At 45.1% G+C, this 15,054-nt stretch overlaps 1 protein-coding gene across 1 annotated transcript in view; it reads left to right on the top strand.

Annotated features, from left to right (window-relative positions):
* Cobl (cordon-bleu WH2 repeat protein) overlaps positions 1-15,054 on the top strand; it is a 236,064-nt gene that overhangs the window by 200,170 nt on the left and 20,840 nt on the right. The window contains exons 10-12 of the mRNA XM_032916836.1: positions 337-646; positions 11,330-11,427; positions 12,634-14,510. Of these exons, the coding sequence (XP_032772727.1) occupies positions 337-646; positions 11,330-11,427; positions 12,634-14,510 (2,285 nt within the window). The remainder of the gene's footprint in view (positions 1-336; positions 647-11,329; positions 11,428-12,633; positions 14,511-15,054) is intronic.

Genomic DNA, 15,054 nt, shown 5'->3' with positions numbered 1-15,054 from the left:
CTAATTAAGGATTTGAAGATGTAGCTCCTTGGCAGAGCACTTCCTTAGCATGTGCAGTAATCTAGTTAAATCCTCAGCACTACAAAGATCAATAGAAAAAAAGACCAACCAATCAAGTGCCCAGGTTTTTCTGGGATAGTTTGAGTTCCATTATACATACACATAAGGCTCCTGCAGAGTTAAAATGTTTTAGAGAACACAGAGGTTTGGCAAAGGGTCTTCCTTATTTGGATATCCCTGAGTCACACATTTCAGGGTGGAAAGGATGTGGCCCATGTTAGGCAGCGTGACACTCTGAGTGGCTTCCGTTGACCTGTCTTTCTATGTCCTCTCCAGTGAGTCTGCCTCTGGGGCCTGGCAGCCACTGCGGCATGGGTGGAGTCTCACAGGGGCCCGCGGAGGCTGAGGAGACGGCATCTGTGGGCAGCTGTTTTGCATCGGAGGACACAACCGAAGACTCAGGGGTCATGAGCTCCCCCTCAGATGTCATCTCCCTGGACTCACAACAAGATAGCATGAGATCTAAGGACAAATGGTCCACAGACCAGGAGGACTGCAGTGACCAGGACCTGGCTGGAACACCAGAACTGGGTCCCCAAAAGAGCCCATCATGGGGGAAACACGGCTCAGGAAGCTCAATTTTAAGGTAAGTCACGGAATGAGTAATGTGCCTCCTAGATCTCAGTGACAGAAGCTCTTGTGACAGTGATCACCCCAGTGCCAGATGCCTCCCATAGATCTCTTCCCACCCTCATTTGCAGTTTATCTCCAGTCCTGTCTTCACGCTGTGTGTAGACATGAAGACACTTTTTAACAATAAATTAGAATGCTTAGTGTACCTTGACACGGGATCCAATGGCGCTGTACTTGTGGTATACTTTTTGACTCAATAATGTTAAAAGTCACACTCATGTATTTTTTTTGTATTAATATTAAACCAGATTTTTCAGGGATAGAAATGATAAGCAAAGTGCACGTATGTTTCTGTTTAATACAGAGAGTTGAATAGAGGAAAAGTTAGATCATCAGAACAGTTCATCATCTCCACAGAATATCAGCAAATACATTGTCTATGTGTCCGTGGTACCCTGACATCCAACTTCTGCGTGTGTATATGGAGAGTAGGATTTCTAAGCTTTCCTGATGCCATAGGTTTCAAATAGTATCTCAAGTGTTTTCAATGTACAATCCTTGGATAGTAAAGATAACGAACAATCGTTTCATGACAACTTGATCTTACTTTTTAGGACATTTTTTGTATACTACATCCTTTAAAAGGTGTGTGTGACGCCATTTTTGAAGTAGTAACTTCTTCAATGGCTGTTTGACATGGGGAGTCTCTAAATCTGCCCCTTGAATCTCACTTTGCTGTTTTAGATTGTACAATAATCTCCCCATATCATATGGTTGAGTGTGTCCTTGTCCTTGCCTTCCAAATGCATATCGGCTCTGCATATTTAAGAGGTCCTTCCTATTACCTTTGACTGAAATTGACTGAAAATCTGTGTGGCTTTCTGATGTAAGGGTGCTTCTCTACCTGTAGTTAATTTTCAGGCATTCTGTAAAGAGTCTGTTTCTATTTTTTTACCAGGATCCACTTCCTCTCTGGCTGGAGGACAAGTTTCAGTAGCTGTGTCCTCTCTTTGGACCACTTTGCACAGCACTGGTCCCTATCACTTTCTCTAAAGTATCTCTAAGCATGACGGAGACACTAACTTGTCCCCTCAAAATGACCTTATGTCTCTCCTTTCGTGAAATGAAAAAAAAACTATAGGTTGGAGACAGTTAAATTTTTTTGCAGAAATTATCTGTCTCATGTGTTTCCAACTGTGCAACTCAGAACGTTGCCAGGTGGATTGTAAGTAATGTCTATAGTGTGAAAAAAGGATTGAGACTCAAGTCCTGTGTCTGTCAGGGGGTGAGGCCAAGGGGCCTCACTAGGGGAAAAGACTGTGGGTAGAGGACTTAAAGGCTTTATCTGAAGACATTTAAAGGCAACCCTTTTCCAAACATCTAGTTTTTACCTAGTGAGTAGATGACAGACTTTACATGGACACTATGCATCTAGATTTGTATGTCACATCTCACAAACTTAAAATGTGTTAACTAGCCTAAACATTCATGGCTAGACTAAACAGATGTGCAGCTCATTGTGGCCAGTCCTGGGGTATGCTCTTAACCAAGGATATAGGGGTGCCTTCATTATTCTGTGACTCCCAGAGATATAGTTTTACCCTGAATGACCGTCTATAAACATTCAGATGTAGACACTATTCAGATATTCCTTGTACTATAGTACTTCAAATAGGTCTGGGTGCAAATATATTTGGGAAGCCATGATATCCTCCCTCTAGCTTCAGTGGGCTATTAGAAGATCTTGAATACTTTGTCAAGAAGGACATCAGTTTAAACATGCCCCCGCAAGAGGCCTCCATGTGGTCTTTAGGATGAGTGCTCCCTTAAGCCCTGTTCGAGAACCCTCTTCAGTTCCACCTTCCCACCAGTTCACACTGCCGATACCTGAGTCATGTGGCTAGAGAGAGATTGAGTCTCTTACAGAAAGTAATGACTTTGGGGCTGGCGTGGTTAAGAGCACCAGTTGATCTTGCAGAGGAGACAATTACCGTTCTCAGCACTCACGTTGGTGGCTAGCAACTATCTGCAACTGTAGTCTAAGGGATCAAGCACCCTCTTCTCACCTTTGCAGGTACCAGGTATATGCATGTACGTATCTGTGTATGCATACATGCAGTCAAAACACTCATAACCGTAAAAACTAAGTAGCTCCTTTTAGAGAACGGTAAGTTTTATGTTCAGATCCACAGAATACCACAGTCAGGTTGTAAGAAAGGGCAGAAGAGGTGGGGTCAGGCTTATGGTTCAAATCAACCATAGAAGGTGACTTCTCAGAAGAATGCAGGTGGGAACGGTGGGTGGTGAAGTAGGTGTCTTTCACGTATCCAAGCCGTGAGTGTGAATGGTCAGTTAAGGAGATTACAGCTTGTTCCAGAGGGTGAGTAGCCCATAATCAAATTAACATTGTGAGGGAACAGAATTCACAGGGCAGTGGCCTTGATCTTGGCCACACACACACACACACAGAGAGAGAGAGAGAGACAGAGACAGAGACAGAGACAGAGACAGAGACACAGAGAGACAGACAGACAGCGGTATCAGTATTCAGAAACCAGTGGTTGACACAGTAATAAGGAATGTGTTTCTGGGCAGCCTCCTGTGGAGGACACATACAACGTTCTGCCACTTTGTAGCGCCTTTCTTTCCCTGTGTCATGTGTACCCCACAGTCACGACCTCTGTTCTGGGTAGCTAATATTCGTCTCTCTTTCCACATTCCTGGCTCTACCCAGAATGAGTCCAATCCCAGTAACTAGTTCCTGCAACTTTTCTTGAGATATCTATTTGTGTTCCCAAAGGGGTTCGACCTGGATAAGGCAGAAGGAGGTACGAGACTAGGCTATGTTGTGTCCCTCTCCATCACCTCTGAATGCCAGACCTTAGGAGCTCGGGGAGATCAGAAGTTACTTTTTTGTCATAACAAGCAAGGTTAGGACTCTAGGATTAGAGCGGATTCTAGTAAGTTGTCATACCTGACCTCAATGTGCAAGAAATCCAGCATGGGATTGGTCACGAGGGAATTAAGGATTGCTTGTGCCTTTAAACTTAGATCTTCCATTGTCACACCTCCATTGCTCAGAAAGTCACTAAATGCTGTTTGAAAATCATGTAAAAATGAAATATGACTCTTAAAAGCTCAGAAGTCCTGGTTTTCACAGTTGGCTCCTTTCTCTTGTCTTTACATGTTGAAATCATTTTTATTTGGGGGAGGGTGGATAAGATTACCTGGGTTTGCATGTTTAAAACTTAGTCACAAATGTTATATTCTCCCAAGCACCTGTCCAAGAATACCATGAGGCTCACTCACTCTGCTACTGGCTATTCTTTTTCCCTGGGGCGAACAGGTAATAAACTTATGTCTTTGATTTGTTATGGCTGTGGTTAGAGTTAGCTCATTGCCACTGTGGCTGCTTCTTCATTGCTGCTGGTATAGATGAGTCCCACCCAGTATCCCAGGAGCCTCGGTTTTAAGTTTAAGAACCTCAGTAGTAAAACTCTGTCTTCTAAAAAGAGAAGTAAAGCAACTGAGAATGGTTGACCACAATTCCAGGTTGTTATATCTGGTACAGCTTGAAAAGAGGATGTGTTTCCATCAACTCATTCGATTACATCCACTTGCAAACATTTCACTGCCCTGAATTCAAACTTCACCCTGTAATTGGGACATCAAATTTCCATTGTCTTTCTCTAAACTTGGTACACAAGATACATTCCCAAGAGGAAGTCTGGCCAAAAGGTGCATGTACACACACACACACACACACACACACACACACACACACACACACACACACACACACGCAAATGGACTATGAATGTGGTCGTGATCCCTACTTCCCTTTTTCTGGGAACACCCAAGAGGAATACTTTGAGCTTCGTGACTGACTTTTCCCTGAGAGATAACTACAATTAATGCTGGGTGTGCTTATAAATCTGTTCCTTTATCCTCGACTAGGGCCAACATTACTTATTCTGAAAGAATAGCTAGACAAACATGTGCCTGTGGCCTACAAATCCATTCTTCCCTACTCTTTCTTCCTCAGTAAAATTGAGATATGTAGGGCTCCCTCTTAGAACAGGCCTGGCATATCGCCAGCCTTCAACATTGGTAACCGAGATCATTATTGTTGCTGTTGTTGTCACTTACAATTCATGGAGGAAAAAGAGAAATAGGATTTGTTGAAAAAGCTCTATGACCATTTCCAGCTCTGCCTGTCTCCTCTTCAAACTATAACATCTTTGTTCGAATAGAAATAATAGACAGACAAGGGAAAAGCAGAGTGGATGTTGCTTCTCCCACTCTGAGAGGTCTAAGAGTGGAACTTACAATATTTCTAAATAGTGGACCCCTAAACAATCAGGCTGTATTCGGGCAATTTATCTATCTTATGTATCAGCATTACAAAACTCCGATTCTAAGCTTCCTTTTCATCAGTTATGAAAGTTGCTGTAAGATGTGAATAAGAGAGATAACCGAGTGGAGCCAAATGTAGTCACATGCTGTGCCATCCAAAGTAGACAACACATTATAGCTTCTGCACCCCAAAAGACAGTACGGAGAAAGAGCCAGAGGATGAGGAGTAGCGTTGGGAAACACTGTCTGCTCTACATGGCATGACCATGGTGCCTGTGAACTCACATCAGCTATAGTTACCCATCAAAGACCTGCACAAAATGGACCCTGTCCACAATCCATCATGTTTGGAGGAGGGGTCACGAAACCCCACCCATCTCACATTGTCAGGAGCTGTGTGGTTGCTGAGGGAAGGGAACATCACTTTCCTTAGTGCTGTGTCTACTAGTAAGTTGCCCATGTTCTAAGAAACAGTCTCCCATCCCTGGTCACAGTCATTAAGCTAATTAAACTCAGCGGGGTCCCGAGTAACAGAAAAAAATTAGACACATGGAAGTGGAAGGCCCTGTTGGAAAGAATAAGGGTTCAGCAGGACCGTGGAGAGGATGGGAGAAGGGAATGGGAGTGAAATGGTTAAGACATTACACACAGCATGAAATTGTTCAGAGGATCCATTTTAAAATAGCGTCTATGTGTGAAGAGAAGACGTGCAGTTTCGTTGTGTCTTTGGGTGAAGAGGGACCCTTCTCCCACCCATTGCCTCACTCTCTACATGACAACCCTTCAAAGACCTTCCTGGCCTCATTTTGTTGGTAAATGATAGTAGAGACGCTCTCAAGTGCAGTCTGAGAGAAATTCTTCCCCTACTTGCAGGCATTCGGTTCCAAAGTAGCCTTGCATGCAGACTGAGACTCAGTAGGGACCCGGGTCCTGAATTTCTACATCATCTGGATCCCTCAACTAGAACTCCAGGAACTGTGGCCACAAAAGTTTTTGGAAGTCATCCATATAATGCAGACCATAATACCTGGAGTCTTGGATACTGTGTGACCACAGGAGCATTTATAAACAACAACAACAACATGTGAACCCCTGAGCATTCATATCCGTCAGCACTCAGAAGCCACGGGAATAGTTAGAAGCACGTTGTGTATTGTACAGTCCTTCAGAGTAGTGTTAGAACACACAAGAATATAGAAGTCACTGGGGATACCAATCATTTGGCAGAGTGCTTGCTTTCTACATCATGAGGCCCTGATGTGATCTTTAATACTGGAGAAAAAGATGGAGTACTGTACTGTCGCCACTAGTCATATCAGCTGATAAGCGCTGGCCACATGGCTGTTCACATCAGAATAGTTTGTACGTGTATTCACCAAGTCTAGTGCTCAGTAAATAAATGTATTAATCGCATGTATAGATAAAGCTAAACTTAGAGCAATTAAAATTGCCTTCACTTCTCTCCCTTCAGTAGGACCACAAGAAGATCTAAAATCACATATATGACCCCCAATGTTTTACACACTAGTGTTAAAATCTGAAGCCTTATCACTGGGGAACACTCACATCTGCAATGAGGGGTCAAGCATGTGTGACAGTCATCCAGTTTCCCAGGCCTTCTACCTCCAGGCTGTCCTAATCATTTTGCAGTCACAGGGGTTACGTTGGTCTTCATAGGCAGATTAGACTGCTCTCTAAAAACGCTGTGATTTTCCTCTCAGACACTTTTCACAGTTGTATACATTTCTTCAAAGAAACTCAACCAGATCCAAAATGCGCCACGAGTCAGAATTATGCTGTTGACTTTTTTCTTTCTAATAGCAAGTAGAAAGGGAAACTCAGCAAGCTCCTATTTGTCCCAGCACTAAATAGACAGGACAGTGCCCTGTTCTCATCTTCCTGGAGCTACATAAACAGTGCTAAGGCCAAGCTGGACCAAAGCTGCCACAGCTGGATGAGAGGCATACCCTCCTGACTCCCAAAGGGCTGTACATATGAGGCAGATGAGCCTCCCAGACGGATAGCATTGAGAATCCTTAGTGCTCTCTGCTTTTCCCTCATACCTTGTGCAGCAGTAACATAAACATTATCACACTCTCTGCAGTCACTGCCTCCAATTCTGTGTGAGAAAATAGAGCTGGCTGTGTTTATTCAACATGTGCAGGCTGATAGCAAAATGGCCACTGAGTGATTGTTTGCCTTCCCTTTTCTTGGTCTCCAGCCACAAGAAACTGCCAATAGGACCTCTATCTTAAAATTTAGTCATACTTGAGGGTGGGGGACGAAGCCTGGGAATGCACCATCCGGGCACATTTGCTCTATGTCAGCAGATGGCTTGCTTTCTACCCACTAGGCACTCTTCAATGACACATGCCTTTGTGCTGTCCTGAAAGCCCACAGGGAGCTACTCTGTAAGTCCAGGTAAATGTCAAAGAGGAACGCCAGTATCATGCATCAGTGCAACCCTTTGCGACAGTGGAGATGAACACGCAGGAAAAACAAAGTCACTGGATCCCTACTCCCAGAAATCTCAGATAGGAAAACAAAATCAGAAAATTGCCATTGGCTTTGACCTCCTTGGCTTGATATCCCTTCATGGAGAAGCTCAGGCCCTGAAAATAGCAATCCTTGGGGTACATCTGAAGTAGATGGAGCTGAAGAAGCAGTAAGAGGACCACACTGCTACCTTGTTTAGAGATTTCAGGGACTTGGCAGCTTTCTAAGGAACATCAGCCAAGGGCCTGGCAGTGGTTAGACCTTTCTGCACTCTACAAGGCACCGAGGTTGGCTACTTCTGGCACATGTCTACTCCTCTTCCTGAATAAGTATGACCGTCAGGATGTAAATCTCTCCAGGATACCGGAGAGTACCAGAGAAGCATTGGGTGCTAGCATTAGGGGGTGGAGGCTAGGGAAGCAGAGGCAGTAAGAGGAAATGGACTGGTCAGGAAAAAAGGACATAGGGAAAGGGCTACCTTTAGTAGTATAGAACTCTCATTCTTGAGCAAGACAGTTCTGGATACAGGGAGGAAACTGAGAAAGCCCACACACCTAGAGCTGAGCTACTGATGGCTAGAGTACTTGAGACTGATCAATCCTGGGTTAGGTAGGGGTATGGTGAAAGACCAAGTCTGCTCTGAACTAACTGTAGCTTTCCCCCTCATGGCTGGTGAGAGCCGGGGCCCAGCCGTCTCCTATAGGAAACAAGGTTTTGCATACCATTTATATGAAGAGGCATTTAAACTCTTTTACAGTGACAACAAAAAAGAATAATTAACTGGAGTCTGAAAATAACATTTAAAATTTTGCACATTAAAATAGGTTTATCAGACTCAGTGAGGGGAGATGGGAGGGGGCAGTGCTTGGGATGTAAATAAATAATGAAAAATTTAAAAATATGTTTATCGGGCTTGGGGGAATATTTCATCCAGTAAAGTGGCTGGCCTAGTGAGCATGAAGAACTGAGTTCAGTCTCCAGAACCTGCATTTAAAAAAAAAAGGATCCAATGTTTTTAATTCTGTTACAGTGGAGACAGAGACAGGAGGAGCCCTGGAGCTCAGTGACGCACGTAGAAAACTCTAGAGAGTCTCTGTCTCAAAAATGTTCGTGCTCATCATGCACAAAAGAGCATCCAAATCCATAAGCTTTTTTAAAAAAAATTGCTTTGTCACACACAAGATATGTTGTAGTAAATGTCTCTAAGATTTCTCCTTTGCAAAAAAGCACACTGACTCACGCCTAGCTCACTCCTGTCCATAGACATATGTGGGTTATAGCATCACAGTTATCCTTATATAGTTCCGCGTCTTGGGGTTCTTTTTTTTCCCCATGTACTGTGCTAGAAGCAGCATTAGTTGGTATTTCTCCGTAGGCTCTCTGATTGTCATGGTTACTGATTGGACTGTATTTCTCCACAGGCTCTCTGACATCAGAGTTACTGATTTTTATTGCCCTTTCCAATGTAGCTCTCCTGACTGCTGAATATTTTAGATTTCCCCACAGAATACAATGAGCACTGTTACGTTTATATCTTCCCCTTCCACGGAATCGCTTCCCTACAAAGATAAAGTGCTTATTGATATGTGATTCCATATTGCTCTCCGTTTAAACCAGCAGCAGGTGCCTGCGTTTGCTGCGCTCACTGCAGTTTCCCTAGTTCAACGTGACTTCTTTTCTAGTTTAACATTTATGTTTTAAAATGGTGGGATTTAGGCTTAACTCTTAAACGCAATCTTCAGTGTCTCCTGAGTGATAGAACCATGTATTCTTTGTGAACAAAGGCAAACACTCTGATATAAAAGTACACATATGCATAGTATATAAGCACCCTTAACTACAAGTATAAATCTAAACGTGATTTGTTTCACATATCAAATGCCATTTTGCCTAGCAGTTTCCATGTTGTCCTCTGCAGTACAGTGTAGCAAATATTCGAGCTACTCTTTCCATCACATTCCCTGAAAGAGAAACAGCTTTTAGCAAACTGCACTGAAACAATTAAAGGCCAAAAGCAAAGCAGTGGGAAGGACAATTGTGCACCTCTTGTGGTCCATATTAATTGGTCTGCGTGCACACACATCTCTCACCAGCCCCTATTGTCTAGCCTGTCAGAGGACATTAGCCGAGACCAATCTTGAAGCTACTTCCTGGCTCCCAAATGAACATAGTCACTCAGAAAGAAAGACTCGTTTATTAGAATAAAAATTTTGCTGCGTAAGTGAGGATTGTACAAGGCACATTTCATGCATCATTATCTGGGCCTGATTAGCAATGATGGAAATTGGTCCTCAATTTTAACAATCAGCGGAAAGGAACCTTCAGCTCTCGCTGAAGACAGACAATTGCCATAGACATGTCTGGGTTTTCTGCACAATAGGAAAACGAAGGCAAAGGCCCTCGCAGAGGCAGCCCTCAAATTGTTTTGGCAGCATTTGTCTCACATATGCCATTGTCCCTGTGACGCAAATAAAGCATGACCTTGCCATCCTAAGCAGCAGGATGACATATCTTAGGATGCCCTGTGCCACAGGGGGCCACATTGTCCCCCTTGACCCTAGACATGGCTAGGCCACCTGGTCAATGCAGGCAACCCTCACTCAAGCTTTGGAACAAGTGCCACCTGTCTTTGAATGCTTTGTGACCTTGCACTTGTCAGTGGGTCTCTCTTTTTTACGGTTTCCTACCCAAACAATGACAGTGACAACACCACTTACCTTGCAGACCATTTGTGAGTATTGCAATGCTATGATTTATACATACAAACAAGTTCTGCTTGGAGTCCAGCAGGCAAAAGCCGTCTCCCTAGCACAAAGGCATGCCGTGTCTCTGAGGCCTTCCTTTGAATGGCCTCCAGGAAGGAAGCCATAGTGAAGGCCAAGAATGGGAGCTTTTATTCTACTACAGTGGGTATAATGTTTTCTGTCGTTCTTGTCAAGGTCTTTTTTATTACAATTAAAAAAATTGAAAGGTAGTTCACCTCTATGGGTGGCCCAGGGAGGTTTCCCAAGCTCCCTTCCCTCCCATCCTCTGCCCAATCCAGGAATTAGGATGCAGTAATATGATAAAAAAAGAAACATGTCAGACAATACAGAAGCCCCTTCTTGTGGAGTAGTGGATTGTTTTTTCCTTTCCAAGTCCTGCAGGTGGATCACGGCTAAGGGGCAGCACAGAGGGACGCAGGGGCTTGCAGAACTGAAGGGCTTCTGAATACTTCCTGCCACAGCCCCACATGCTCCTCTCACTGAGATTCTCAGAAGTTCAGAAGCATCCTGTACCATAGCCTGAAGCCTACGCGACTTCAGGAGAGTCTGAGAAAACACAGATATTCAGGAATGGGCTGGAAGTTTAGAGTCTGATGGGAAGAGACAGCCCTAGCATCATCAGGTGCTCATCAGCTGTTCATCAGGTGTTCATCAGCTGTTCAGGTGCTCATCAGCCGCCCGTCAGGTGCCTCACTTCTTAGGATCCCAGCTGCAGTGCAATGCAGCTATGCGGGGGCCTTAACAGCATGTTCACCTGTCTGGTGCAGCAGGGAGAAAACACAGGGACCACATTACAACTGCATGGGGTTCCGGTGTTGATAACAGTTTGGGGATGATATAACCTCCAAGCATACCACATATCACATACATAACTTACAGGCTGCACACAATATCTATGTATATACGCATCGCTCATGCCAATAATGAGTCTTTGTAGTTCCAAGGATAGTGGTATTACATACAGCAAATGTGGGACTGCTAGGCCCTGAGTAGCAACTGGCGTTTCTGGATAAAGAGTACTAAGTCTTAATCACTACCTAGAAATTAAACGTTCTTCCTTCCTTTTTGGTATTCTCTAGGACCGAGAAAGCCACTGTGCCTGTGAATGATGATGAAGATCTGTTCATCACGGGACACTTCCATCAGACTCTAGCAGAACTTGACAAAGACCTGGGAGGTAACAAGCCTCTTAGGCTGATAGCATCCCGTATGACCATACAGGAAGTGACTTTTTCTGTGTACTTTGGTGTGAACTCCACGAGAAAGAAGTCTTAGGATGGCAACTTGTTTTGGATGTGTTTTGCCTGTATATAAGGGTTGAACTAATCTCTCTGTCCAGTCAGGGCTGTTCTTAATGAACTGATTTTTGTCACTGTTCCAAGCCACATTATGGAAGTGTCTCGGTCTTTTTAAAATATGGACAACTACTACTATACTATACATTAGTGATATAAATACCCAAAATGAGCTAGGAAAATGTGAGATGCACAAAGAGAAGCAGCTGCCTTCATTGAAACTTCAAACTCTTCCTTGGTAGTTCCAAACAGACAATCTTTTGTCCATGATAAACGCCCTCAGCATGGAGTACCCATGGCACTGCCATCCCCTTAATACGTTCCTTGGGAAACACTGTTAGGTCAAGGCTGGTGCAAATAATTGTAGTGAATGGTTTCTTCACGGCACACAAACTGGAAAAGCAAAACAATGACCAAGCAGACATTAAAACTGACCCTGACTTTATCTAACCCTGTGTTTAGTTAGCCTCTTGTCATTGGTATTTGGTTGACAGCAATGGGAATCCTAACCAGCCATGCGGTCTCCCACCGGGCGTGACCACATGACCCGCGGCAGCATTTCGTTCCTTGAAGAGTCAGTGTGATTCTGAAGACACCAAGATTTAGTTATTCTCTCTCTCTGGGAAACGAAACCTAGAGCTTGTCATTCTGCATGTCTTGCTGTGCCTCTAGTGGGCACAAGAAATAGGAAGGGCCAAAAATCCCAGGGCACCTGAGAACACTCTCCAGAACACTCAATGTGGGAGTCTGTTTTATTATTCAATGACTCGGTGAACTATGGTGGGTAAGCATCTCACCCTCGGTGAACTATGGTGGGTAAGCATCTCACCCTCGGTGAACTATGGTGGGTAAGCCTCTCACCCTGAAACATCACGGAGAGGCAAATGGCTCTGTGCTTGTCCAGTGATAGCTGAGATTCCGGCCCCAGGCAGATGCAGGTCATCAATCAAGATAACATTTAACATGTATATTTTTAGAAAATATAGGGATCCCTGGGGAAATCAAAGTATTGGCCATACATTCACCAACTCACTGGTAATCCTATAACGGGTGCCAGTTTAGTGACTTGTGTTTGTCTTTCTCTACAGGGATGGAAGAAAATTATGAAACCGATACCAGCTCTCTAACCAGCTCTGTAAATGGGGTATCCAACCACAGTCTGCAAGAAGCCATAATCCCTGATAGTGGTGTGGATGACATCCCTGTCACTTTTATCGGGGAAGTTTCTGATGAGCCTTTCGACTCGGGGCTGTTCTCCAGCGGAAGTAACAGTGCTGCTACTTTGAACCAAGGGGGCACTGCCAGCCAAAGATCCCACCTGCCCCCATATCAGACTGAGCAGAGCCAGCCATTCATAAGGACAAACAGAAAAGAGCCTGACCCCTCCCTTCCTTCCCAAGATTACAGAAAGAGAAATCAGCCAATCTTAGCCAACACATCTGAAAATGAGAATCCAGTTGGTATAGACCCAAGAGTTACATCATTTGTTTCAAAGCCTTCGACAGATGACCCAAAGGCAAAGGACAAAGACAAGATGTGCGGTTCTGGTCACAGCGAGAAGACACAGGCCGGTCACAGAGTAAACTCCCTGCCAGTGAATCCCAGAGTTGGTGAGGACGAAAACTCCAACTCAGCCCTGCCCCCGTGGTCTCACCATGGCCAGGCCTCGGGGGGAAGCTATGGACTCAAGTATGGCCTCACTACATATAAAATCGTTCCTCCCAAACCAGAGATGAGGTGTTATGACAGGGATGTGTCCCTCTCCACTGGTGCCATTAAGATTGATGAACTAGGGAATCTGGTGAGTCCTCACATGAATGGAAGCAGGACCATATCCAAGCCATCAGCTGTTGCCGAAACAGAGGCTCCACCTATTGGAAAAGTCAAAGAGTTCTGGAGGCGCAACTCGATGGAAAAGTACCTGAATGGGCCAGCCGAGTGCACAGTCAAAAAGGCCCCCTCCACCACCATCACTGCCACATCGGCAAAACCACAGCGAGATGAGACGAAGGCAGGCTTTACACTGGCCACTCCGGAGCAACAGCCTGCCTCACAGGAATACGGGGCACCCCCGGAGGAAGACAGAAGCCGGCCACATTCAGCCGTCTCCTGTCCTGTGAAAGTGCCAGCATCTAATCCCACAGACATCACATTCCTCAAGCCTCAGAGAAGAACATCCAGCCAGTATGTGGCTTCTGCTATTGCCAAGAAGATGGGGCCTCCAAAAGTCCATGCTGATGTGGTGAGACCACATAAGAAGACTGCCGAACAAGGCCACGAGGAAGCAAAGCTCGATAGACCACCTCCAGCCTGGAAAGACAGTGCAGTTCCCAACCTGTGTTCAGAGGCCAGCCAGTGTGAGCATGGCACAAACCAGGGCTCTGTCCGCCTTCCCAGCAACCCTGGTGGGCAGTTGCCAGCGGACCATCCCAAAGTAGAGGTCAACAGCACGTATGGGAAGTCAGCGACTCAAGGCTCTCCTGATGCTGTCCACAGAAACTCCTATTTCCTCCCAGGCAGAGCTTCCCAGCGGGATCGTGTTTCTCTGGGACAGAGCTGTGGTTTCCATGAAAAGCAAACTATAAGTAACCAAAAGATGAATTCAACATCTAACCCCTCGCAGGCACCGGACAAGGCACACCCAGCCCCCCTGCTCTTGACAGAAGCCCGTGACTCTGGGAGGATACTGGTGAATGGCTCTGCACGGACCCCAGGAAATTGTGAGCCTCCCCACTCTCAGAAAGAGTCCACCCTGACTAGCTATATTATCTTACAGACAGAGGAAAAGCCCAGTCCGTTATCTGCAGATGGTCAAAACTCAGATGACGCTCTACCGTCGAGCATTTTTGGGCCAAAGAAAAAATTCAAGCCTGTCGTTCAAAGGCCACTTCCAAAAGATATATCCCTGCACAGTGCCCTGATGGAAGCCATTCACACCTCAGGAGGGAGGGACAAGCTCCGAAAGGTGAATGTGGTGGGCGTCAGGGTTTGGGTGCAGGGAGCTCTGGAGCAGGTCTTCCAACCCTATCCTAGATCTCAAGAAGAAAGACTGCAAAGGCAGAGCTGCAAGTTTTCTGGTTTCATTTTAACTGTATACTGTCTCCTTCTAATGCATTTGAATGAAAGCACTAGAGAGGCTGGTGGGCTCTATCTAGCTTGTCAGGCCAGTGGAAAATCTGTCAATCAGTGAGTATCGATCTACTAGGCCAGGATGTCTGTACTGTGGTCCAGAAGCACCCTGTCAGTGCTGTGCTGTCATAATGAAATATCTGAAGAACTTAGAAAAAGGAAAGGTTTATTTTGACTCAAGGTTCGGAGGGTTCTGTTCATGGTCCATTAGCCTGTGGCTTTTGAGCTGGTGGCAAAACAACACGGTATCATGTGAACGCATGGCAGGTCAAATGCTCACCTCCTAACCAGGGAGAGGAACGAGAGAACTGCCTATCATTCCCTTCAAGTACCTCCTTCCATTGACCCTGGACATCCCACCAGTATCACCTCCTAACTTC

This window comes from Rattus rattus, chromosome 11, assembly GCF_011064425.1.
Source record: "Rattus rattus isolate New Zealand chromosome 11, Rrattus_CSIRO_v1, whole genome shotgun sequence".
Lineage (NCBI taxonomy): Eukaryota > Metazoa > Chordata > Mammalia > Rodentia > Muridae > Rattus > Rattus rattus.
Note: the sequence above shows the minus strand (reverse complement) of the source record. Positions and strands in the feature narration are given on the sequence as shown.